Consider the following 27,941-nt stretch of genomic DNA (forward strand, 5'->3'; position numbering starts at 1 on the left):
TAGTTGTCTTGCTTCAACAAGTTGTGCTATTGCCCTAGGGGACAAATGGTTGCACAGATTCTTTATAATGAGAGAAAGATTCCGCTCACCCACTGGAAAAGCTCTTGGCAAAGAAGGTGTCTTTAAGCCTACATAACAATCATGTGACCCATTATGGCCACCTGTACCAGAAAAGTCTTTATTCTTAGCGTTAGAAAAAAATGTCCTCTCAAAGAATTATGCTGGAGTAGATATGAGCATTGGGTAATCTCTGGGGGGTGGACATGGAGCTTTTCAGAGAATGGTACCTTCTATGCTCTCCTAAATAGCCGTGAAGGCACAGCTGAGGACACAGTTTTGTCTTGCAAAGGAATGGCTTCAGCAATCATAGCAAAGTTACCTGCTGTACACAGCTGTGTACATACAACCACACCCTGGGGCCAGAAAGTAGCTTACTGAGCCTGGTCTGTAGTTCCCATAACATATCTATCACAGGCATAAGTGCTTTAAAAGAAAAACAATCTTGAGAAATCTGTCTAATGTAGTAGCTTCAATCACTGGGAGAAAACAAAATATGCCTCTTTCTCTGATACAGCTGGAGTTTGGGTTTACATTTCATTAAAGTTACTGTTCTTTTCTAGGGTTGATAAATGTTTATTAATCTACACAGTAAGTGGTTTTTGAGATTGTAATTTATAAGTATTCATTCAGTTAAGAATTTTAAAAATCAGGTATTTCTTGAGTGACTATGACTGTAACTCCAATGGCCAGTTGCCATATATTATTAAACTCCCTTTTTTTCTTCTTCTGAATCTTCCAGTAGACGTCTAGAGTTTAGCTAGAAGTTTTGGCTACGATACAAACAGTGATGGAAAACATATGAGCAGTAACAAGTTTTAATCTTGCTCCTCAGTACTAACATGGACTAATCTGTGGAAGTAGTTTATTCCAGTATCACCCAGGGTGCAGCCACACCAGGGGCTGTACTGGAGGGTGTTTTCTCTTTTAAATGTAACACCTCCTCATCTTTTTTCTTAAATAGTGCCTGAGAACATTTACATTGTAGCTATCCACCCTGTACTACTTTTCAAGAAAACTACTCTCTTCTGACAAGGTATGTTTTCATGTCTGGCTTACAGACATTGTTACTAATAAATGTTTATAAATAATACTATAAAGTTTAAGGCTTTGCTATAGTATCTTAAAAATCAGCATTTAAATACAAGCTTAAAGTTGTACATCAAATTACTTAGTTTTATATTTTCTAATAAAAGTTTAAATGTGCTTTTTATTTTTTACAATCAAATGAAATCTTGTCATTAGGCTTTACTATAAATGTCAACATGACTAATTTGAAAATTTCTTTAAATAGATACCTTCCATGTTTGTTTAGGAAAATAGCATTAATAATTAAAGATAATGAAGTCTGGGGACAAGACACAACAGATATATTAAATGAAACAATAAATATTTCTAAGTATAAAGTTGATATTTGGTAATATATCCGTCTATAACATGTGTTATTCAAGTGTCAGTTTTACTTGGACATGTGAATACCTGTATTTTTTTCTTGGTAAATAACTTAGTTATATGCAATAAAATGGTATTGGATAGATAAAACTGCAGTCTACATGATTCTAAGACAAAACTTTTATCAGCAACAGTTTAACTAGTTCAAAATTTCATATGAAAGAGCAGGGGCTTCCTTTTCATAAAATCCAGTCAGAATTTAACATTCCCAAAGATATCCTTTCTCCTTTCACAAAGCCAATTTGTTACTAAAATTAAATAATGCATTTGCTTTTTGTTAATAATCTTAAGTGGAACATAACCCTTTTCATGTTCATCTATTCAGAGGTGTGGCAGCCAAGAAGCAGTGGCACATGTTGTCAGGACTGAGTCACAGGGAACTTGAGGAGGTTTATATTTATCTTATCTATCACTCTAAACAATTGGTTTTTAGTAATTCCACTACGAATCACTGAATTGTTGAGAAAGACAGAGAGAAAACATTTTGATGCTTTTAGTTTATTTTTGGCATTCAACAATTAAGTGGGGTAGTGGAAAGAATGGAGGATATGCAGTCTTCTGTTACAACTAACCACTACATTAAAAACAAATATTCTGATACCTGATCTGAGGCTTGAGACAAAAAAGATTAACTTTACAAGCACTATAGGAAACATCAGACAAATGGAGATGCAGTTAGGTTGCTAGATGTAGTTTAAAAAAAAACTGACATAGGGGAAAATTGACATAAAAGGATAAAAAGCCAGGTCTTTAATCCAAATGTGATTTATACTTCTAAAGTAAAATAAGCTATTTTTAAAGACAATGTTATTTTAGAAGGCATCACTGTCCATGAATAAATGGTACTGTGATTAAGTTTCAACAGGCATGTCTGGGCTTTTAACTTACTAGATTACAAGATTCTGCTATGAATATATTTGCATGAAGTCTGGATTTTCTTCTGTGAAATATATGGAGAATGTCATAACTAAAATCTACAATTGGTATTTGTGAACTCATAAGAAAAGTTGTTAAGTGGACCTTTAAACATGGGATTCCAAAGCACAGTGACTTATTTACCTAATGTGGTATCTGACAGGAAATACCATTTCACTTAGACAAACTTTCCATTCCAAGTTTGAGGACCAGTTAAGTACTAAAAGGGAAACTTCTACATGTTCTGGCTACAATTCTACTCCTGTTATGAATGCTCATGAGAACCTAGTCAAATCTACTCTCTTACTCTTTCCCAGAGGAAAGGTTGTTTATGATCTGGAAGTAACTAGGAGACGAAAAGCAGTCACAATGTGTGAGAATAGTTGAAAGCAATGTGAGTGAGGAGTGAGAAATTCTTCAGCTCTGCTGCCTCCAGGGAGTTCTGGATGCCCAAAACCTCAGCCTCTTCTATAAAGTGGGGTCTCAAAGAGCTTTCTTAGCTCTAAACAGTTAGGATTTATTAGTAACAGCAGGAGCAGTAGAATATTCCCAAGAGTTTTCTGATTAAGAGAAACTTGAGACTCAAACTCAAAGCTTCCCATGAGTAGAAATCTCTGGCAAAACTGGTCTAAATCAGAAAAATATTGAGTCTTCCAGAGAACAGAATATAAATACTCTTTAGCGCTTTAAAAATATCATATTCCAAATGCTGCCAAAACAAATATAAGTGAGACTGTGCCATTTCAGTAAATTTTTAAAAATATTATTTTAAATAAATCATAACACTTCCCATTTCTCATTAATAAGAGAAAACATTGCTATATAGGGTTTCCGCCTATACATTTCAATGTTGATCTATGGATAAACAATTGCACAGCTGAAATGGAGAGGTTTAGGATCTATACTTGGGCTCCTCAATACTGTAGTAGAGAACCAGCAATATCAGATGATGAGAGTAAATAGTAAACTACCTCAGGGCATCAAGGTTGATCTGACATTTCTTTGCAAGCACCGGAATAACAATGCAAAGAGATATATTTTATATGTCTGTCAAAAGAACAATAGGATACAGAGAAGAGTTTGCCAGAAGGCACTGTTGGTCTCAATAAAAAGACTTTTGAGTCTGAGCCAGTGGCTCACACCTGTAATCCTAGCTACTTAGGAGGTTGAGATCTGAGGATCACAGTTCAAGGCCAGTCAGGGCAGGAAAATCCATAAGGCTCTTATCTCCAAGTAGCCACTAAACCAGAAGTGGAGCTGTGGCTCAAGTGATGGAGTGATAGCCTTGAGTACAAAAGCTCAGACCTCCAAGTTCAAGCTCCAGGACCAGCATACACACAAAAGGACTTCTGTAACAGCCAGAGGTGGGCGATAGTGCCTCAAAGAAGTGTGTTCAAACCTACTAGAATGTTCTAGAACCTCCATCAACAGGCAAGAGTCTCCACTAGATAACAAGCCTACATTCACCAGTTTTCACAGTTCACAAGGGAAGGACCCAGCTGTTAAGCAAATGTGACTGCCACACCAATCCCCAATTGCAATGTTCCCCAACTACAACAGATAATGCCAACAGGGAGGCAGAAGTCTCAATTTCCTATTTTCATTCCCATTTTTTCTTTTGAGATCCTGAGATTTGAACTCAAGGCCTTATGTTTTCTAGACAGATACTCTACCACTTGAATCACTTCAACAGACCCTTCTTAGCACTGGTTGTTTTTGAGATAGGGTCTCTCTTTATGCCTGGGCTAACCTGGACTTTGGTCCTCCTACTTATGATTCTCTGAGTCTTTGGGAATGACAGGTGCACACTGCTGTATCCAGCCACTGTGTTTCCCTTTTGCCCTGGACAAAGACACACATAACCATGTCTAGCCATTGGTTGAGAAAGGTGTCTTACATACTTTTTTCTTAAAGAAAAAAAACTGGGGGTAGGTGGGGCTTGGTGGGCCTTGAACTGCAATTTCCCAATGTCTGCCTCCCAAGTGCCTAGGACTACAGAGTTTAACCACTGTGTTTGACTTTTACCTCTGTTGTGAATTAATGCAGGGATGCTCCTTTGAAACCTGTCAGTCTAAGAAAGGCAAGGACCTCAACTGATGTTCACAACACAGGGTGGTCTGGTTAGGAGAGTAGAGGCAGGATATGGAAAAGAGACAAGCTTCTTTGTTCTCAGAGATGCACACCTTCTTGTTATTCTCTCCGCTCCAAATTTTGCTTTTCATACCTGATCCCATTCCTCAGCCTGAACTTCCAACCAAACCTGGAGGAGAATCTTCAGAGCTCACTGAAGCAACACAACTAAATAGGAAACTGTGACACTAGCATGTGGCATGCACAGTAGTAAGGCCAACCCTCACTCTAGCTGCCAGGCCACACAGAAAACCAAAATGTGTTCTTGGCAACCACTCTGGAACTCTAGCACATTCCTCTTGTTACACTATTTTTTTAAAAGTTCCATAGTTTCCTTAGCTCTATATTTCATGTATATTATGTGCTTAACAGTTTTTCTAATATAGACTAGATACTAAAACACATATAGCTCAAAGTTTCCATGGGATAACACTTAAAACAACCAAGTAAAACAAAATGAAACAAACCTTCATTAAAATCTCATTTCTTGTGGATCAGAAATTGTGAATTCCAAGACAGTTTCACAGGAGGGTATTTTTGTTTGACTTTTGAATGAGATAGGTGTCTGAGAAGCCTTTGATTATTTACACTTGTACTATCTAATGCTAAATAAAAGTCAGGAGTAGGAACAAAGCAAACAAGATTTGGTTTACAGGCTGATATTTAAAATAGTTTGATGCTGAATGTGGCCAACGTAAACCTGTACTTAGCACTCAGAAGGCTGAGGCAGGAGGACTTCACAAATTTGAAGCTAGCCTAGGCTACATAGTGAGATCCTATCTCACAAAATGAAACAAAACATAATTTAAAAATATTGGAAAACAACATAATTTAAAAACACAGGGGCGGGAAATGTGGCTTAGTGGTAGAGTGCTTTGCTTAGCATGCATGAAGCCCTGGGTTCGACACCTCAGCAGTACATAAACAGAAAAGGACAGAAGTGGTGCTGTGGCTCAAGTAGTAGAGTGCTAGCCTTGAGCAAAAAGAAGCCAGGGACAGTGCTCAGGCCCTGAGTTCAAACCCCAGGACTGGCAAAAAAAAAAAAAAGCTAGGTACAAAGAAAAGTGCTTCAATCTACTGTTCTTACTAGGTATTATATATTCTATTTCATTCTTCTCCTTTATATGCAATGCGTGTTTTTACAGATATCTTTAGGTGTATCTGTCTCAAGTAGTAAGGGTCAAAAGGAGCAGAGACATATGGCATTTTCCAAGCTCTAGGCATCCACATAGAGTGTTAGAGTACCCCTACTCCCAGATTCAGTATGTACAGTCAACATTGATTTTCCTTTTTGTTTTCCTCTATTAATTTACCTGATATCGGAGTGTTTGCTTTTACAGCAATCTGTATTTATCTAAGAATAGCTGATTAGGAGTTGATGTTGTTTGTGAGTAGGAAGCAGAGAAGAGAAAAGGGAAGAAGTATGTTCTAACTCACCTATTCGGCATATTGACATCATGCCTTTGGCATAGAGGGTACTTGAAAAATGCCCTATGAAAACTCAGGCAATCTCAAACTAAGTCAGAGAGAGGACTTCCAATGATTCTGTAATTGTAAGCTTCTCATTGCCAACAAGAGATAGATGAATAGCTGTGTACCGGGAAGACAGAACTGCAATGTAATGATGCTAAAAAAACAACTACCCTGGCATCAGGGACAAGCTTTGATTCTGGTAAGTGCTGAGGGGCCTGGGGGACAAAACACTGAGGAGCCAGTGATCACACAGAGGTCTGAGATGAAAATAACACAGTTGGTCAAAGGTAGACAGGTAGCTGAGAAGCAAATACAGAAACAAAGTGATATTGAAAACGAAGCCTAGGGACCTTCACCAGAACCCTGGATCAGGACTTCTAGAAATGGTCAGCAGAGACACCTCACAGCAGTGACAGGACAGCTGTCACCACAGGTGATTCTTACAGATTCTTTTTGCCAGTATAATCTCTCATTTTGCATCATGCAAGACCACATAATCATTCCAATCCAAACACTCCTAACCCAAGTCTGCAGGTAGGTTAAATAAGAACAGATGGCACGTGTGCCTGCAAAGCTACTATGCTTCTATAGGCCCTTGCCTACCCCATGGGGCTGTAGCAACAAGTATCACAGAAAGAGTTGGGACACAGGACACCTAACTTGTTCCATTTCAAGTTCTTTGATGACCATCTCCTTATTTAACAAAAGAGTCTAGGAAAAATACTGTTGACACTTCTATAAAGTATGTATAGATGAGAGGTTAGAGCTGGTTTTAAAATGGAATTTAGAGTAAGATTATTTTATATATAGAGAGAGAGCTTTTGCTATTGTCAGACCATCCTATAACCTCTTTCCTAGCACATCAAGTATAGATAATCACAGAGATACCCAGGGCTTCATGTATATGAGGCAAGCACTCTTGCCACTAGGCCACCATATTCCCAGCCCTGATGTTTTTAATTTCTAAAATTTTCTTAAAATTCACAACGCTCATAAGAGACAGTTAAGAAACAAATATGCAAATATACCTGAGACTATTAGAATCTTTTCTTAATTGTACCTGTGAGTTTTGTGAAAACAACTAGAAACAATCCAGTTCCTACAAAACCAATCAACCAACTAGACAGAACTGAATGCAGAAATGAATAAAATAGAGCAGTCTGGACATCAGATGGCTTGGATCAGGTTTTAAACAATGGAATAGATTAGAAGGAAAAAAAGATTCAAATGACACTGGAAAAAGTGACCAAAGATGAGAGTGAGGTTAGTGAGGGTGAAATCAGTTGAGGAAAATTCCCATCTGTTGTCTATGGGACACTGAGAAGTTCCTCAGAATTTAGGCAACAGAAGATAAGATGATCTACTTTTCTATTTTTAAAACATTTGTTGATTTTCTAATGATAATAGTATTTACTTCTCATTATAAAAATTAAGGTTAAAAACATTCATAGTTGGGGCTGGGGATATAGCCTAGTGGCAAGAATGCCTGCCTCGGTATACCCGAGGCCCTAGGTTCGATTCCCCAGCACCACCTATACAGAAAACGGCCAGAAGCGGCGCTGTGGCTCAAGTGGCAGAGTGCTAGCCTTGAGTGGGAAGAAGCCAGGGACAGTGCTCAGGCCCTGAGTCCAAGGCCCAGGACTGGCAAAAAAAAAACCAAAAAACATTCATAGTTACATCAACAGACTTTATCATCAATTGGGTAAATTTGTGCTGAGTGTTTTTAAATTACTCTTTGTGATTATAAGAATACTGTGAATTTTTATATTTGCTTTTTTATTTCACAAAATATGTATTTTATATTCTATATTCTTTATTTTTTATTTTTGGCACTATTGGGGTTGGAACTCATGGATTTGTGCTTGCCCAGCTGACCTTCTACAACTGCACCATGCCATCATCCCAGCTTTCCTCTGGTTGTTTTGTTTGTTTTGTTTTTGTTGCCAGTCCTGGGGCATGGACTCAAGGCCTGAGCACTGTCCCTGGCTTCTTTTTGCTCAAGGCTAGCACTCTGCCACTTGAGCCACAGCGCCATTTCCAGCTTTTTTCTATATATGTGGTACTGAGGAATCGAACCCAGGCAAGCACTTTATCACTAGGCCATATTCACAGCCTCTCCTCTGGTTGTTTTGGAAATAGAATCTCTAATATATTTCTGCCCCAGCTGATCTTGAGCAGCAATCTTACAGATCTCAGGTGTCTGAGTATCTAGGGTTATAGGTGCGAGCCACTGGTACCCAGCTTCTTTTTTTTTCGGTTTTCTTCAGTTTGCTCCTGGTACTCAGCTTCTATATGCCATATTTTTAAAACATTATTGCAAGCATTTAGTGGAATCCAAAATATTTCTTGAAATAATTATATTCTATGTTATGTTATTTCCCCTTTAGTGAACAGAATTGTATTTATTTTTTTATTATCAAAAATTGTGTGAGCACGTTTGTGTACTTTAGAATTATTTCCTAAAACTAGACTCTAAAAATAGAATTACTGGGGCTGGGAATATGGCCTAGTGGCAAGAGTGCTTGCCTCGTATACATGAGGCCCTGGGTTCGATTCCTCAGCACCATATATACAGAAAATGTCCAGAAGTGGCGCTGTGGCTCAAGTGGCAGAGTGCTAGCCTTGAGCAAAAAGAAGCCAGGGACAGTGCTCAGGCCCTGAGTTCACGGCCCAGGACTGGCCAAAAAAAAAAAAAAGCCACTGTTGCTTGGCTTATTCCACAAAATTTTTGTAGATTTATTCTCACATTACCTAGCATGGATAAAGATACCATTTTATCATATTCTTGCCAGCACTGAGAAATTTTTGCACAAAAGAAGTATAAATTTGTTTAAACTCAATTTGTTTAAATTCAAAAATTTATGTCTACTTAGTCCTAGACTTCTATAAAAGACAGCATGAAGGAATATGTGCTACTACTGCTCTTGGCTGTATGCTCTGCCAAACCCTTCTTCAGCCCTTCACACATGACACTGAAGAATATGATGCTGAAGGACATGGAAGATGCAGATGATGACGACGATGATGATGACGATGATAATTCTCTTTTTCCAACAAAAGAGCCATTAAACCCCTTTTTCCCATTTGATCTGTTTCCAACATGTCCATTTGGATGCCAGTGCTACTCACGGGTTGTGCACTGTTCTGATCTAGGTAAGAACATAAGTCAACTTTTTTTTTGGGGGGGGGGGGGAAGGCGTCAGTTATGGGGTTTGAACTCTGGGCCTGGGCTCTGTTCCTGAGCTCTTCAGCTCAAGGCTAGTGCTCTACCACCTTGAGCCACAGCACCACTTCCAGTTTTCTAGTGTCTAATTGCAGATAAGAGACTCACAGACTTTCCTGCCCCGGCTGGCTTTAAACCATGATCCTTAGATCTCAGCCTCCTGAGTAGCTAGGATTATAGGCATGGTCTACCGGCACCTCATTAAATCAACTTCTTTTTGAAGAATAATACTATTCTGACATAATTTAAAGGACAGGAAAAAAAAAAAGATGGGTACTAGTTGCTCATTCCTTTAATTCTAGCAACTTGGGATTGTGGTTCATGATCAATATCTACTTCTCATGTCAATTTTCTGAATTCGTTTTTCTTTTCATTGCTGTGACAAGATACTTGATATAAACTTAAGAGAAGAAGGATGTATTTTGGCTCTTAGTATTAGAGGTTTGAGTCACTCCTTGAGGAGGAGGTAGCAGTGTTTGCCTCATTGTAAACAAAGAGAGAATAGAGAAAGAAAGGGGTAAGAGAGGATCGAGAGAGGAGGGGAGAGAGGGAGGAGAAAGAGGAGAGAAAAGAAAGGAGGAGAGAGAAAGGAGAGGAGCGTGGAGATAGATAAGGGAGAGAGAGGGGAGGGGAGAGAGGGGAGACGGAGGGGAGAGAAAGGGAAAGAGAGAGAGAGAGAGAGAGAGAGAGAGAGAGAGAGAGAGAGAGAGAGAATACACATCTTAGAATTAAAAAACAAAGCATGGTACTTACAAAGATGAATGGCAGCTGCTGTGCTTTTGGTACCAAGACAGAAAAAAATTAAATCACTTTGTCCTTCAAGTAATAAAGGGTTATGTAAGAATAAGAATTTAAAGGGGTTGAATGTGTGGCTCAGTTGGTAGAGTGCTAGCCAATGAGCAAAAGCATCAGGTACCAAGTTTGCTGGTCTCAGATTAAAAAAAAAAAAAGAATACATCAAAGAATTTACAAGAATTTACAATTACCAAGAGCTGATTATTAACAGCAAGTGAGTAGGAAATTTTTTGATAATATACATAAAAATAATCAAATTCATCTCTTTTCTAGCACAACTTTTCTATATTTTGAGTATTCTTAAAGAAGTGATCAGGCTTGCCTAGTAAGTACAAGGCCCTGAGTTCAAATCCAAGTACCACCAAAGAAAGAAGAAAAGGTCATTTCCAAACAATGCTTTTCTTATCTGTTACAATGAAGTCCTCTGCTACTTAATGATAATCACTGGTTTTTTTTAAAAAAATATGTATTTCTCTAAAAAATATTTAACAGTGATTTCATCTTCAACATCAATGTTTAATACTTATAACATGTTTATTTCAGGTTTGACCTCAGTCCCAAGCAACATTCCATTTGATACTCGAATGATCGACCTTCAAAACAACAAAATTAAGGAAATCAAAGAAAATGATTTTAAAGGACTCACTTCACTTTATGTAAGAACATATGCTCATAGTTTCAAATATTTAAGTGAAAATACCATTGCTGAAATGATTAATTATATTGCATTAGTAAAGAAGCATTACTTTTCTGTGAAGCATGATAGCATCCCTATATTTATCAAGGTTCCAGACAATTGAAAATGATGACTTTAATTCAATTACTAGTCTAATCTAACTGATGTTTATTGAATAACAATAGGCACATAAAAGGCAGTGGTCTGAGAGTTTAACAGTTACTTTATAATCCAATCAGTTATCAACAATCACTAAACACTGAAATGAATAACAAGCAATTACTCACAGCAGTCATCAGCATAGTGTGTAAGAAATCTTTTACTCAATCTTTTCGTTGTTGTCTGTCAGTTGTGGGGTTTGAACTCTGGGCCTGGGTGCTGTCCCTGAGCTCTTCACCTCAAGGCTAGTGCTCTACCACTTGAGCCACAGCATCATGTCCAGTGGTTAATTGGAGAGTCCCAAATTCTTTCCTGCCTGGGTTGTCTATGAACCAAGATCCTCAGATCTCAGCCTCCTAAGTAGCTAGAATTTCAGACATGAGCCACCAGCATCCGGCTCTTTTACTCAATCTTGTTGACCTATGACACTATAAATTCCACACAGAAAACATTTAACTGATTAACATATACATATATGGCAATATTCCTGGATGTTTAGAGATGAAAAGGAATTTTTCTCTTACTACAGTTATGTGAGTATTTTAATTCCTAAGACTAACATTTTGAGCCATCCTGTAGAATTTTTGACTTAGTACAATACTGAGTTTGGAGGGAGGGCCTAATTTTGCCCTGTCACTGCTAGAGGCATTACTTCCTGCCCTCTGCACTACTCTTGATTTGCCAAGGGTGGCATGGGGGCTAGGATGACTCTGCACTATCTCGGGTGATCTGGCAGAACTACCTCTTCCAGGTCAGTTCCCCCACACTCCAGGCTGTGTCAGAGAAAAAAGACTTACAACTTGTCATCCCTATGTATGATACAACATTAATGGGATAAGGAAGAAAATATAACCATTTAGCCAGGTGCTGGTGGCTCTTGCCTCTAGTCCTAGCTACTCAGGAGCTGAAATATGAGGATCAAGGTTTGAAGCCAGCCCAAGCAGTTCTCTCCAATTAACTACTAGAAAATTGGAAGTGGCTCAAAATGTTAGAGTGCTAGCCTTGATCTAAAAAGCTCAGGGCCCCAAGTTCAAGCCCCAGGACTGATAATAAAAAAAAAAAAAGAAAGAAAAAGAAAAGAAAGAAACCATGCCACCTCTTGCTGTAGCAGGCAGGAGCAGGTACAGATCCTATATCTGAGAGGTGTGAGGTCACTTTGCCTCCCTGCCACACATACTATCATATTTGAGGCACTCTGAGAGATGGGCAATCTTCATATTAAGGAGGACTGGGAAGAAATGTCACAAAGAGGCTGAAGCCTTGGTAGGCTGCCTTGTAAATTCCATACTGAAGGGATAGATGCAATGCAAGAAAGATGGGCTTTGACAGCTCCTTCTAAATCATGCCAACAACTCGGATTTAGTAATCTCCCTACCTCAGTCTTTCAAGTAGCTTTGATTATAGGCATGTGCCACTATTCCAGGCTATAAAGCACTTTTGAAAGTACATGCTTTATTTATTTTAATTTTTTTGTTGGTTGTGGGGCTTGAACTCTGGGCCTGGATGCTGTTCCTGAGCTCTTCAGCTCAAGGCTAGCGCTCTACCACTTGAGCCACTGCACCACTTCAAGTTTTCTGGTGGTTAATTGGAGATAAGAGTCTCGGGGACTTTTTCCTGCGTGGGCTAGCTTTGAACCAAGATCCTCAGATCTCTGCCTCTTGAGTAGCTAGGATTACAGGTGTGAGCCACCAGAGCCTGGCTGTACATGCTTTATTATTGCACAATATTTAATTATATCTCCTTATGAAGTACCTGTATTACAGGAGAAATCAAATTATTTTAGACATTCTGTGAATGTCAATCACGTTTTACCTGTGTGTCTGGGCACGGGGGCTCTCACACTAAGGAGGATATGTGAGATTCTAAACATTTCAGAACAATTCACCACTTTTCACCACTATCACTAATAGGTTCATTACGACTTACTGTCATTTTTCTGCATACTACACTTGTCTTCTGTCCCAACACATAATCACATGTGTGTTTGTGATGACTCTCTGGGTCTGTGACAGCCACTAAAAGCCATGTAAAAGCCAACACTGAAAGTACAGCTGATCCGGAGTCACTCTGCCAGCCCATCAAATTCAGGCATTGTTGGCTCTGTGTTTTACAGTGCTGAATAAAAACTTTTAACCTAGTTTTACTATTTATCATTCTTTTTATGCAGTTCCAGAAACTACATCTCTTAACCAGAAAACAAAAATGAAACAAAACAAGCCCTTAACTAAAGACCTAGGTGGGTCAGTTCTGACTTATACTTGTAGGGTGACTCCAGGCAAGTCACTTTCCTTTGTTGTGTCTGTTTCTGCTAAATTGTTTCACAAGGTCAAGTGGGGATTTATAAGCCATCTTTATGACCCCTTAAGTTTGCCTGACTTCGTTTTTCAGTGTAACTGATGGGAAAGTGAATATACTCTTAATTGGCACCATAAACTCAGAAAGGAACCTATTTTGCCAGGTGGCAACAAGATAGTTTTCCTTCTTCTAGACTTAACCTTTCTCAGGTGAAACCTTAACAGCAGAGTGCTTGTCTGGAGGACAGTGACAAAAGAGGCACAAAGGACTGAGAATAAAAGGAGTAAATGTGTTGGTAAAGAAAGTTTATCAAGGGCTGGCGATATGGCCTAGTGGCAAGAGTGCTTGCCTCATATACATGAGGCCCTGGGTTCAATTCCCCAGCACCACATATACAGAAAACGGCCAGAAGTGGCGCTGTGGCTCAAGTGGCAGAGTGCTAGCCTTGAGCAAAAAGAAGCCAGGGACAGTGCTCAGGCCCTGAGTCCAAGCTCCAGGACTGGCAAAAAAAAAAAAAAAAAAAGTTTATCAAGCAGCCAAAGTGTTATGAGAAAACAACAATATCTATAGGGCATGTATCATGTTAAAACAAAGGGAAGATGGCTACAGATAGTAAGTTTACAAAGGAGTGAATCTCAAGCTGTTGCTTGAGAGAATCAGCTAGTCTAGATTACTGAAGTGGGCTATAAAGGTCCTGAACTTAACATCATGCTTTTTTGTCATTGAAAATTCTTTATGTGCAGGGCTGGGAATGTGGCTTAGTGATAGTAGAGTGCTTGCCTAGCATGCATGAAGCCCTGGGTTTGATTCTTCAGTACCATATTAACAGGAAAAGCCAGAAGTGATGCTGTGGCTCACGTGGTAAAGTGCTAGCCTTGAGCAAAAAAAGCTCAGGGACAGTGTCCAGGCCCTGAGTTCAAGCCCCTACACTGGCAAAAAAAAAAAAAAAAAAAAAAAGAAAACAAAGACCAAAACTTTTATATGTAGTTTGTCAATGGAAAATTGAGAGCTATGTCATTTTTAAATGAAACGGCTCTCAGGAAAACCCGTAAGATTTTCCTATAGCTTTGGCTCTGAAATTTCTACCTTCCAGAATCTCACGGTCCCAACAGATGGAAATGGGTGGTCACACAGTAACCATAACGTGTGGCTGAATTCAGACATGTCATGATATTACCAAGAACAGTTGCTCTAGCACAATGTCTTCATTTTCTGGGGTTAAATCTCCTCTGAAGGGTGCTACTCTAGAGTCCTGAGAAATATCAGGGGCTTTTCTTCATTGTATTCTTGCTGGGAGAAATGGTAAATATTACAGATGAAGCCTTGTACAAAGAGAAAATCATGCAAAATGATTTTAAGATAAAATAGAGATAACATTGTTGAGCACTTCCACACAGGTCAATAGAGGCTGAAGCTTCAAACTTGTGAATGTCTACTTAATCAAAGTTTAAAAATAACTGAACTTGTATCGAAACCAAAGGCATATTATCAATCATTAAAGCTTTACACTATTCCAACTAAGTAGCGTTTTTTCAGTCACAGGTAGCAACAGTACCTCAGTGCAAATATTTCTTAAGCTTACATTGGGATGGGAAATTTTATGTGGTTTTCTAGTATACTAATGACAGAAATCATATTAATTTTTTTTTTTTTTTTGCCAGTCCTGGGCCTTGGACTCAGGGCCTGAGCACTGTCCCTGGCTTCTTCCCGCTCAAGGCTAGCACTCTGCCACTTGAGCCACAGCACCGCTTCTGGCCGTTTTCTGTATATGTGGTGCTGGGGAATCGAACCTAGGGCCTCGGGTATACGAGGCAAGCTCTCTTGCCACTAGGCCATATCCCCAGCCCCCAATCATATTAATTTCTATAACTAGTTATTGTAAAACTGTCAGTAAGTCAAACTCACTCCCTAATACTACGTAACTTTTTATGCTTTATTCAGGCTCTGATTCTCAACAACAACAAGCTAACAAAGATTCACCCCAAAACTTTTCTAACCACAAAGAAGTTGCGAAGGCTGTATTTATCCCACAATCAACTAAGTGAAATACCACTTAATCTTCCCAAATCATTAGCAGAACTCAGAATTCATGATAATAAAGTAAAGAAAATACAAAAGGACACATTCAAAGGCATGAATGCCTTACATGTTTTGGGTAAGTTTTCCAAATGAACAAGATATCTTGAAAATGTAATTAAAATGTGTATATAGAAGACTTTGTTATCTTTAACAATGTGTGTGGGGCGGGGAAGGAGGCTTGAATTTAGGGCCTATGCACTGTTCCTGAACTTTTTTGCTCAAAGCTAACATTCTACCACTTGAGCCACAGCATCATTTCTAGCTTTTTTGGTAGGTAACTGGAAATAAGAGTCTCAATGACTTTCCTGCCCAGGCTGGCCTTGAACCATGATCCCCAGATCTTGGCCTCCAGAGTAGATAGGATACCAGGCATGAGACACCAGCACCTGGCTTCACTAACTTTTAAGATAATTTCCTCAATTAGCTCTCCACCCTCCCCCACTTTGATGGTTCTGGGCAGGCACTCTACTGTTAATCTCCACTAACAAACAAAAAGCTGGAAGTAGAACTGTGGCTCAAGTAATAAACAGAGTACTAGCCAGAGCAAAAAAAAAAAAAAAAAAAAAAGCCCAGAGACAGATCCAGGTCCCAAGTATAAGTCCCAGGACTGACACACACACCCCAAAAAGTGAGACAGAATTTATGGTATTTAGAGCTGGGAATGTGGCTTAGTGGTAGAATGCTTGCCTAGCATGCATGAAGCTCTGGGTTCAATTCCTCAGTACCACATAAACAAAAAGCCAGAAGTGGCACTGTGGCTCAAGTGGTAGAGTGCTAGCCTTGAGCACAAAGAAGCCAGGGACAGTGCCCAGGCCCAGAGTTCAAGCTCCAGGACTGGAAAAAAAAAAAACAAAAAGAATTTAATTAAAAAATTTTAAAAAAGAATAAAAAAAAAATTTGTGATACTTTTTCTCTTTAAGAATCTCCTTTGAGCTGGGGATATAGCCTAGTGGCAAGAGTGCCTGCCTCGGATACACGAGGCCCTAGGTTCGATTCCCCAGCACCACATATACAGAAAACGGCCAGAAGCGGCGCTGTGGCTCAAGTGGCAGAGTGCTAGCCTTGAGCGGGAAGAAGCCAGGGACAGTGCTCAGGCCCTGAGTCCAAGGCCCAGGACTGGCCAAAAAAAAAAAAAAAAAAAAAGAATCTCCTTTGAAATACCTAGATGTTTTCTGTTTTATATACTAGATTCTAATAAAAACCTATGTTATTTTTATTTAAAGCTAGTATTTTTAGTGTATTGTATGAACTACTCAATTGTAATATTCTGATATTATGTGGAATGTAAACCTAAGTTTTGGTTAACTGGTTTAAACTACTGAAATTTTTTGTTGTATAATAAAAACATCATTTTATTTTACTTTTTCGTGGTACTGAATTTGAATTCAGTGCCTCATGCTTGCCAGACTGGTCCTCTGCCACTTGAGCCATACTTCTAGCACTGTTGTTTGTTGGCTATCTTCAGCAGTCTCTCAAAACCTTTTATATAGACAAGGCTCGATCTGTAATCCTCCAGCCTCAAATCTGCCTCCTCTAGTAGGTAGGACTACAGTCATGAGCTACTGGTGCCCAGCTATTCTTCCCCCCCCACCCCAAGTCCTAGGGCTTGGGACTCATGTCCTGAGCACTGTTCCAGACTTCTTTTTGCTCAAGGCTAGCACTCTACCTCTTGAACCACAGTGCCACTTCTGGCTTTTCCTGTCTATGTGATGCTGAGAAATCGAACCCAGGGCTTCATGCATATTAGGCAAGCGCTCTACCACTAAGCCACATTCCCAGCCCTCTAATGACTATCTTATTACCATGTTGTCTGTGCAGAATATCCACTCAAAATTCCCAAGGAAGATTCACATTCATTTGTTCACTAATTCTACCTAGCACCTGCCATTTTTGCCAATTAGCCCCTTATGGTATTTCCTCAAAGTTATATTTCTGTTAATTATATAATTTCAAATTGACTTATGATTTTTTTAAGTTTAGGAAGAAAATAAAATGGAAAATAGAAAAATCTTGAATTATATGGAAGATGATAATATAATTTTTTGGATGCAATTTTACAACAAAACATCATGCTTATGGTTAGAAGGAAGTGAGATGCCCTTTAGTAATTCAAAGCAAAAAAAAATGAACATGCTGTATATGCTAATTTACAAAATACACAGCAGATTTTTTTCTTGAGGCTACAGAAGGGAGAGTAGGTAAAAATCAATACATGAAATGACAATAAATGTGAATAATGAAGCTCACAGTTCCCAGCATATGTCTTTGTATTGTGATTTTCCTTTATATATAATGTATGTATGCTAACTCATGTCATTTTCCCCACAGAAATGAGTGCAAACCCTCTTGATAATAATGGGATAGAGCCAGGAGCATTTGAAGGGGTGACTGTATTCCATATCAGAATTGCTGAAGCAAAACTAACCTCAATTCCTAAAGGTTTGTATTATTTTTCAATCTGTTATGTTTAATGATCATTAAATGTAGTGTTGTAAACTTCAATAGTATGCATTGTCAAAACCATACTTCAAATAGAAATCATTGTGCCAGTATAGTCAGATTATTATGAAATTTATTTTTTCATATGCAAAAAGAGAACCCTATGTAGTGAATTTTTGACAGTATTAAGCCAAAATTATCTTCTCCAGTGATGTGAATAAACATTAAGAAGCAGTGAAGTTTTCATTTTTCTTCTTATCTGACATTTACTAAACTATACCTGACATTCTGCAAAGCACAGTAGAGGTGGAGGATTCTGTAGAGAAAGAAAGGAGAAAGCTGCATGGGGCCATACTGTTATCCCCAGCTGTTCTGCTATAGTTGAAGTGGAGCCCATAAAGCCAGATAGGGACAGGCCTGGCTCTGGCAGGAATGGATGCACTACAATGGGCTCTGTTCCAGCATCTTCCCAGGGTGCTGAGAAGATAAATGAGCCAATACACAACAAGTTTGAGAACATTGTCTGGAACATGGTAAGTGACAATATCCTTTGATCATTCTACATACTTCACATAACATTCTGGGACCTACAGCAGGAAACTCAAAATCTGGTGCTCCTTCACATTGTTACATGACTAGTTTTCTAAGCTGTTCTTTCCAAGCTCACTACCTGATGACTAGCTGGATATGACTGCCTTTCTTGGAACTCATGCTGAAAATCTTACTTTCCTTGTTCCTGACAAAGGTTTTCTTTGCTGATGACTTCTTTGGTTAGGGAAAAATAACACATTTTTCTATTTCATTTGGCTATCTTTCAGTATCCATCAGTACAAAGAGAAATCCTTTCTATTGCTACTAGACCCAGAGAATAACAAGATAAATAGAATTAAGACAATTCAAAGTTGGTATTATTAAATCAAGCAGTGATCTTGAACTTAGGTTTCATTTACTTAAAATATCATCTAAAGTAAAAGAAGACAAATTTTCTACCCAGAAAGAAACAGTTTAATCCAGAACTACACAAATATAAAACTAGCTTTAGTTTTGAAGAAGGTGGCTGTCTATCTATAAGACACAAGAGAACAATGATCAAAAAATTTACAAACTCTGCCTAGAATAGTAAAACTGATGGAATGAAGATGGAGTGTGGGGAAATGAGGACAAGGAAAGGAGTGTAGGAAGAGGGAGGGGTCAAGGCAAGATCTGCAGGCAAGGAAGAGGGAGCGGCAGGGCAGGAGAGGGCAGGGCAGGGTAGCACTGCCGTGTTTATGTTCACAACCCGATCCACACTACTGGGCATGGCCATTCTTTACCCTTCACACTTGCAGGCCTCCCAACACTGCAAAATACCCTGATTCTCTTGTAATTTCAAGCATGTCTTTTTTTTTTTTTTTTTGCCAGTCCTGGGCCTTGGACTCCAGGGCCTGAGCATTGTCCCTGGCTTCTTTTTGCTCAAGGCTAGCATTCTGCCGCTTGAGCCACAGCACCACTTCTGGCCATTTTCTATATATGTGGTGCTGGGGAATCGAACCCAGGGCTTCATGTATACAAGGCAAGCACTCTTGCCACTAGGCCATATTCCCAGCCCTGCATGTCTTGGTTTTAACTTCTTAAGCTTCTTTCAGAAACAGGAACATTATGTCTTTAGGAAATTAAATTGGAATCAAATCTTCCAACTTACATAACTACTCTTTCCAGATCCCACTGATATTCAGAAGCCAGGAGTTCAAAAAAAAAATTCCATTCAGTAAAATGTGGAGGCCGCATTCACAGTTCCATCAGTACTATAACTTGTGGCAGAAGAAAATACCAGACCTCCCAGAAGTCCTTATCAGGAAGATTGTTAAGACGAGAATGGGAAAATGTCTTTTTTTCCTTTTAATCTGGTTAATTCTACTGCATAATCACATTGGGTAGGAAGGTACCTGTTTGTAGTGGAAATAGATGTTCCAGTACAAAAAATGCTAATAGGAAGGTACATGTTTGTAATGGAAACAGATTTTCCAGTACAAAAACATGCTAGTTTTTGTTGGTAGTTATTGAACTATCTAGCAGATTCACAACTCGGCTTACTCCTCTCCTGTATTAGAGGCTAAGCTCTGTTCTTCCTTCTAGTTATCTATTTCCTCATGTCCTTGGGGGCATATGAACCACTCAAATTCTTTAAGCCCCTCTCTAGAGATCTCCCAATCCCCCAACTTCTTACAACTACTGTAGAATTGGCTGGCCCAGGACACCATCTACTTTTCTATTAATATTATATTTGCAATGATTTATTTAGCTAGAATATAGTGTGTGAGTACAACAAAACTTTTGTCTTACCTGCTGGAGGGACCATATCATTTCATAAATATAATTAAGCTCAATTAATCAGAAGTTCAAGAAACCAGGAACTTCTGCATTAATAAGTATTTTCCTGCTTTCTAGTTTATTTCTTTCAAGAATTGATATTAAAAATAAACTTCAATTCCATTCAGCCTTTACCAAGGATTTAGGAAGGAAATGTTTCAGTAAAATTTGAAAACAAGAAAGTTTTCCCACTGGGTTATCTAGAACCTTTGGTTGACAAACATCATAAATTTGCTTGACACTTCCACTCAACCTTTGTCATTCGAGTTTCAATTAATGAACTAGAACTAGAAGCAGGAAATACCAGTGTGAGATAAGAAAGAATAAACCTTTATTCAGAAAGCAGGAAACTACAAATGCACTCCTTAACTTGTAAGAATACTACTACTAAGAGAATAAATGCTAAAATGGATAAAATACTACAACTAGAATAAGCATTTGTAGGATAATGATATTAAAAGTAAACACCTTAACCGATCACCTCTGGACATGGTACTAATTCATTATTTGAAAGAATAAAATTTTCTTTTCCCTTTTCTGTAAAAACTATTTTACAAAGTAGCTAGTTGATGAAGGAAAATTAGAAAATTCTAATAAATACATAAAGAATGACAAAATCATGGGCTGGGAATATGATCTAGAGGTAGAGTGCTTGCCTCATATACATGAAAACCTGGATTCAATTCCTCAGCACCACATATAAAAAAGCCAGAAGTGGCTCTGTGGCTCAAGTGGCAGAGTGCTAGCCTTGAGCAAAAAGAAGCCAGGGACAGTGCTCAGGCCCTGAGTCCAACCTCCACAACTGGCAAAAAAAAAAAAAAAAGAATGACAAAATCATGAAGTCAACAAAGCCAAATATGGCAATGTATACCTTTTTCTCAGCTGCTTAGGAAGCTAAGACAGGGGGGTGGCTTATGCCCAGGAGTTCATAGTAAGCCTGTATCTAATAGTGAGATACAGGGTCAAACAAGTTACCATTTTGCAATTTATAATGAATGAATGGATTAAGGAAGTAACCGTGAATGAGTAACAAAAATCAGATGAAAGATGATCTACCTCAATCTGATTTCATCACTGGATCCAAGGGCTAGGTCATAGAAATAGGAAATAAGGGGGTTATATAAGTTAATATCAGGATATGGTGCTGTGACTCATAGTGTTAGAGTGCTGGCCTTGAGCACAAAGGCTCAGTGGCAGCACCAAGGGCCCAAGTTCAAGCCCCACAACCGACAATGGAATAAAAAAAATTTTTTTGATGTCATTTGGGAGCCATCAGCCAAATCAGAAAATGATGTCTCAAATCAGTGTCTAAAACTAGTGAATATCAGGAAGAAGGAAAAAAAAAGGAGTATGTTATTAAAGAAGAGAGATTTTTTTTTCTTTACAGCACTAGGATTGAAACCAAGGTCTTGATAAGCAAGCTTTCCACCACTTGAGCCCTTTTATCATTGCTTTTTGTTGATTTTGAGAAATAGTTTTGCTATGTAACTCATACTAGCTAGAATTTGCTATGTAGCCCAAGTTGGCCTCAAACTGGCAATCCACCTGCCTTAGCCTCTTAAGTGCTAAGATGACAGGCATGGATAATCATTCCCAGTGAAAAGAGATTATAAAAGAACCAAATGTATATTGTAAATTTACTCTGGAAGCAGACTTAAATCAGCTGCAGAAAGATGCACTTGTGACAACTGGAGATGAACATTAATGATAAGGCATTATTATTATTATTATTATTATTTTTGCCAGTCCTGGGCCTTGGACTCAGGGCCTGAGCACTGTCCCTGGCTTCTTCTTGCTCAAGGCTAGCACTTTGCCACTTGAGCCACAGCGCCACTTCTGGCCATTTTCTGTATATGTGGTGCTGGGGAATCAAACCCAGGGCCTCATGTATACAAGGCAAGCACTCTTGCCACTAGGCCATATCCCCAGCCCCATGATAAGGCATTATTTTTTCAGATGTGATATTAAAAACATAGTTACACATAAAAAGATGACTTTATCAGTTAGATATCTAATGAATTATTCACAAGTGAAATTACATTATATGTGGGATTTGAGTTTAAATATAACAGTTTAAAAATGAAGCTACATTGGACACTGGTGGCTTATCCTTGTAATCCTAGCTACTCAGGAGGATCTAAGGATTGCAGTTCCAAGCTACCTTGGGCAGAAAAGTCCGTGTGACACTATTATCTTTAATTAACCACTCAAAAAAAAAAACCAGAAGTGGTGCTGTGACTTACAGTGATAGAGCATTAGCCTTTAGCAAAAGAGCTCAGGCACCCAGAGTGTTCAAACCCCATCACACACACACACACACACACACACACACACACACACACACACACACAGCAGCTACAGAAGTGGATACATAATTCAATAAATAAATGGAATAAAAGAAAAATGGAGCTACTTGTTGAAGCTGGACATAGTATAGTGGTTCACATAACAATTCCTAATTTTTGTATAAGCGTGAAATTTTCCATAATGAAAGGATTTTTAAAAGCAGATTCTTAAAAAATTGCCAACATCTACCATCTGAAACTTAACAAATAAGTTACTCAGTGGACCTTGGCCTTACTTGATTTAACATCCTTCTTTTCTTACTAGACCTACCACCAACTTTACTGGAGCTCCATCTAGATTATAATAAAATTTCAACTGTGGAACTGGAGGACTTTAAACGATACAAAGAACTACAACGGTAAAAGTTTCCAAAATCTTAGCTTAAAAGTTAGTAGCCTGTATGATAAAGACACTAATTGAAGCATTTCAGAGAATTTGCTTGAAGATATAGTCAATATTATCTCCATTGGTAGGAAGAATATGAAGAGAAAACTAGAAAGAACCACCATATGCTAATGGGAAAGGGAAATCCTGTAGAAATAAAGAAACAATCACTTTAACATTTTTTTAATGGGGGTTTAGGACAGATAACTTTTCAAAAGAGTGGTAGGAATGGTTGTTATACACTGAAAAAGGTTATTGAAGCCATGAAACACCTTTGCATGAATGTGTATAAATATAGGAGAGGACTATATTCTAAGTGGGGTTATAGTATTGTTCAGCAAACTACCAAATCTAACAAGCTAAGAGGTGATGCATTGTTTTTTCAATCATTTTTAGGCTGGGCCTTGGAAACAATAGAATCGTTGATATTGAAAATGGAAGTTTTGCTAACATACCACGTGTAAGAGAAATACATTTGGAAAACAATAAACTTAAAAAAATCCCTTCAGGATTACAAGAGTTGAAATATCTCCAGGTAAAACATTCTACTTGTGTTTGGTTGATATGAGCACTTTACATTTTATAAACACATTAGTGTATCCCTAACAAAGATTAGCAGTCAGCAAAAGGTAACTGAAACACGATCACTTTTCAGACTGCATGATATGTCTTACCAAGTAGAAGAGTGTTAGGATACTCTTGCTACACTAAGGTTACCCAAGAAGCTCAGAACCCATTTCCATCTCCACTTTCATCTATTGAAAGTGCTGAGGTCATTGTGGCAAAGTTTCTCACAAAGCCAACTCAATTTGTTGTACCTTTCAAGGAAGGGCTAGGAAACCAAGGAGGGTCATTTTGTTCTGGAAATCTTTCACAAAACAAAGCAGGAAGATTAAAATCCAGTGGGATTTTTTTTCACTATCAAAGTGGTACTGGGTTAGAAGTGCTTTTTCAAAAGGTTAAATGAAGAATATGTAACTGAAAGTCATCCATTTGCAACAGCACAGGTTCACATTACACAAGATACAGCTCAGTGGCAGAATGCTTGCCTAGCATGTGTAAGGCCTTGGGATAGATTGACACCACCATTCTAAAAATTGATAGTTTAACACAGTGCGTGTACGTGTACGTGTGTGTGTGCACGCGTGCGTGCATGCTGGTCCTAGGGCTTGAACTCAGGGCCTTACACTCCCACTTGGTATTTTTGCTCAAGGCTAATTCTCTACCACTTGAGCTACCCCTCCACTTACAGCTTTTTGCTGGTTTATTGGAGATAAGAGTCTCATAGACTTTCCTGCTCAGGCTGACTTTTAACAGTGATCCTCAGATCCTACCTAGCCTCCTGTGTAGCTAGGATTACTGGTGTGAGCCATCAGAGCCAAGTGCTGACAGAGGTTCTTCTTTTTCTTTTTTTTTGCCAGTCCTGGGGCTTGAACTCAGGGCCTGAGCATTGCCTCTGTTTTTTTTTTTTTTTGTTTTGTTTGTTTTTCTCAATGCTAGTATTCTACCCAATTGAGTTACAGCAACACTTCTGGCTTTTTCTGTATATGTGGTGCTGAGGAATTGAACCCAGGGCTTCATGAATACTAGGCAAGCACCCTACCACTAGGCCACATTCCTAGCCCCAAGGTTGTTTTTCATTACTAGAAACCTTTCTCTTCTCATTTTGTAACTCTATTCCCTGGCAAGAGTCACAGAAAGTGAAGATAATATTTTAGACATAATTCTAGGACTTTTTTTTTTTTTTTTTTGCCAGTCCTGGGCCTTGGACTCAGGGCCTGAGCACTGTCCCTGGCTTCCTTTTGCTCAAGGCTACCACTCTGCCACTTGAGCCACAGCGCCGCTTCTGGCCGTTTTCTGCATATGTGGTGCTGGGGAATCGAACCTAGGGCCTCGTGTATCCGAGGCAGGCACTCTTGCCACTAGGCTATATCCCCAGCCCTAGGACTTTTATAACTTCTATGATTCTTTTCTATGGCTTTAAGAAATCTCTACTTAGTGCTCGCTTCGGCAGCACATATACTAAAATTGGAACGATACAGAGAAGATTAGCATGGCCCCTGCGCAAGGATGACACACAAATTCGTGAAGCGTTCCATATTTAAAAAAAAAGAAATCTCTACTTAAATCCACTTCTCTCTTCACTTAAACCTACTTTTAGCTTGCTATGTAAAGTCCTAATCTTTCAAGAAGCAAAAGATACACTGGAAACAAAATGGCACTGAATATTCTGCTTATTGATTTATTTCAGGATCTCACTATATAGCCTAGACTGGCCTGGAGCTGGCTAGATAGCCCAGGTTCACAATCCTTTTGCCTACACCTCCCTAGCACTGAGAACTACATGTATATGAAACAGAATTGCAGTAGAGAAGAACAAAAGTAACAACTGTTCAATTCATCAAATATGCATACCCTAAACAGACTCATGCCTCATGTGTTTTACTTGATGCCTCTCCTATGTGTTTTGGTAAACACCACCTTCCTCTGACACTGATCAGTAGAGAAACACAGAGGAACATTATCTGTTACAAAAATCCCAGGATGGATAGAGGACAAAGGGGAGATGAAGATGAAACATGAACATCTTATAGCATTGCCTAGTTTTCATGATCAGGCTCAGATCAGTCTTTGCCAGAAATGAAAGCAGAGTCTAGAGGTAAAAAGAATCAAAGCTAGTATTGTAATTTTCCAAGCAAAACACTCCTGCTTTTTTTTTGTATGGGCCAACATGGAATCAGTTAAGTAAATTGCTTTTATTTCCCAGAAATCATACTACTGCAACAGAAGGCCAAAGAAACAGAACAGCTATTAACAGGAATAAAAGAAAGTTCTTTTATTCACTATTCTTTATGAATAACAATTTTAAGACTGTAAAACTGGGAAATAAGGACAAGTATGGTGGCCTATAATCCTAACTACAGAGGAGGCTGAGATTTGAGGATCTCAGTTATTAAGCCATCCCAGGCAGGAAGTCTATGAGTTATTCTTACTTCTAGTTTACCATCAAAAAGCTTAAGTGGTGGTGTGGCTCAAGTGGTAGAGTGTTACCTTTAGCACAAAAGCCCAGGGACAAGCTGGGCTCTGGTGGCTCACATCTGTAATCCTAACTACTCAGGAGGCTGAAATTTGAGGATCATGGTTCAAAGCCAGCCCAGGCAGGCAAGCCTGTGAGGCTCTTTTCTCTAATTAACCACTCTCTCCCCTTTTAAAAAAAAAAAAAAAGCTGGGCTGGGAATATGGCCTAGTGGCAGAATACTTGCCTCATAAACATGAAGCCCTGGGTTCAATACTTCAGCACCACATATATAGAAAAAGCCAGAAGAGGCACTGTGGCTCAAGTGGTACAGTGCTAGCCTTGAGCAAAAAGAAGCCAGGACAGTGGGACAGTGCTCAGGCCCTGAGTTCAAGCCCTAGGACTGGCAAAAAAAAAAAAAAAAGCCAGAAGTAGAGCTGTGGCTCAAGTGGTAGAGTGCTAGCTTGGAGCAAAAAAAGCTCAAAGGCAGCAACCAGGCCCGAGTACAAGCCCTAGAAAGCAAAACAAAATTGATATTTCTATTGGTGCAAAAGAAAGATTCAATTGCTCTATTACAAATATGTATGTCAGGTGTTTTTTTTTTCTATTAAACATATAAGAAACCAGTTCTACATCTTTTTTTTCCCCTTTATTGTCAAAGTGAAGTATAGAGGGGTTACAGTTTCATATGTAAGGCAGTGAGTACATTTCTTGTTCAACTTGTTACCTCCTCTCTCATTTTTCCCCTGCTTCCCCCCTCCCTACATCTTTTCTTTAACAGAAAATGCTGTTTCTTTGAATTTGTGTTGTGAGTCAAACTCTTGATAGCATTAAATTTAATTCTTCTGCCCATTCCTAATATTTTAAAACAAATATAAATATGGCATAGAAGTAATGTACAGAAAGAGGAAGGAAAGTGGCCAACCAGACCAGGCAGTATCTCTGAGCCTTGGCAACAGTTCCATTCTCTATAACACCTCTCCTCTAGGACATATATTTGTATATTGCGTGAGCTTCAGTTGAGTACATCTACTTTAAGTTAAAAAAAAGTACAGGCAAAACCACTGTTAAATAAATAGATGAATAAAGCCATGAACAAATGATGACCACAGCCACACACACTGGTTTACATCTATAATCATTGCTATTCAGGAGGCTGAGACAGGAGAGTCTCAAGTTTGAGGTCAGCTAGGGCAATTCAGCAAGACTCTGTCTCAGAAATTAAAATATAAGAGTCAGAGAGAGCAAAGGTAGGGATGTGTTTCTTGAACATTTACTCAGTATTTTTAATTTATTCTTTTTTTCTCCTCTCCTATGACAGATAATCTTCCTTCATTCTAATTCAATTACGAAAGTGGGAGTGAATGACTTCTGTCCAACAATACCAAAGATGAAGAAATCTTTGTACAGTGCAATAAGTTTATTCAATAACCCAGTGAAGTACTGGGAAATACAACCTGCAACATTCCGTTGTGTTCTGAGCAGAATGAGTGTTCAGCTTGGGAACTTCAGAAAGTAACAATTAGTAAAATCCTCTGAGAATGAAAGTCAAAATTTTTTACAATTGGAAAACTTGAACTCAACTAATAATGGTAGTATAAGCAAAAATCTATCTCAAATGGTAAATGACAAAAAATTTCAACAGAATTTTGCCAAACTATTGCTATAGAACGATTAACAGAAATAAGCATCTACTACAGTTTCCTTTTGCACACAAATTCTTTTATATAAATATCTTGCTTGAACATTCCTATTTCAATTAGAAAAGACATTCATTATTTAACCATTTGTTACCAAGTACATTAACAGAATTGTACTGTAAATGAAATGCTTGACTTAACAACAGTTGTGCTCTCATTTGCTATTATAAAAACAAGACTGAAAAGGACAGCTGTATGAAGAGTATAGTATTCTATTCTCTTTAATAACTTGGATAGTACTGTAATATTTCTAACCATATTGACATATGGTTCAATATAATCACATTAAAATTCTCATGTGTAAGAGCCTATCTTTTATGATTAACTCTTAGCCAGGCACTAGTGGCTCATGCATGTAATGCTAGTTACTCAGGAGACTGAGATCTGGAGTATCATGGTTTAAAGTCAGCCCAAGCAGAAAAGTCCATGAGACTCTGTCTTTAGCAAAAAGCT

At 38.6% G+C, this 27,941-nt stretch overlaps 2 protein-coding genes and 1 non-coding gene across 3 annotated transcripts in view; 2 read left to right on the forward strand and 1 right to left on the reverse strand.

Moving 5' to 3' along the window:
* LOC125350356 (centromere protein P) overlaps positions 1–27,941 on the reverse strand; it is a 196,499-nt gene that overhangs the window by 79,918 nt on the left and 88,640 nt on the right. The gene's annotated exons all lie outside the window — the stretch shown is intronic.
* Aspn (asporin) lies at positions 880–27,887 on the forward strand. The gene is made up of 8 exons (XM_048344658.1): positions 880–1,093; positions 8,901–9,180; positions 10,589–10,701; positions 15,117–15,330; positions 17,583–17,693; positions 22,653–22,746; positions 23,169–23,307; positions 27,110–27,887. Exons 2-8 carry the CDS (start codon positions 8,925–8,927, stop codon positions 27,305–27,307), a joined length of 1,125 nt encoding a protein of 374 aa, XP_048200615.1. The 5' UTR covers positions 880–1,093; positions 8,901–8,924; the 3' UTR covers positions 27,308–27,887.
* On the forward strand, positions 24,771–24,877 carry LOC125341979. Its single transcript, XR_007209119.1, has one exon. It is a non-coding gene; the product is annotated as a U6 spliceosomal RNA (small nuclear RNA).

This window comes from Perognathus longimembris, chromosome 1, assembly GCF_023159225.1.
Source record: "Perognathus longimembris pacificus isolate PPM17 chromosome 1, ASM2315922v1, whole genome shotgun sequence".
NCBI classification, from domain to species: Eukaryota; Metazoa; Chordata; class Mammalia; order Rodentia; family Heteromyidae; genus Perognathus; species Perognathus longimembris.

What these genes read in the sequence shown, in the direction of transcription:
- Aspn (XM_048344658.1), top strand. Translation starts at nt 8,925, where the DNA reads ATGAAGGAATATGTGCTACTACTGCTCTTGGCTGTATGCTCTGCCAAA. An exon ending in TGTGCACTGTTCTGATCTAG is followed by an intron (nt 9,181 to 10,588) that starts GTAAGAACATAA and finishes TGTTTATTTCAG; the next exon opens with GTTTGACCTCAGTCCCAAGC. An exon ending in ACTAACCTCAATTCCTAAAG is followed by an intron (nt 17,694 to 22,652) that starts GTTTGTATTATT and finishes TTTTCTTACTAG; the next exon opens with ACCTACCACCAACTTTACTG.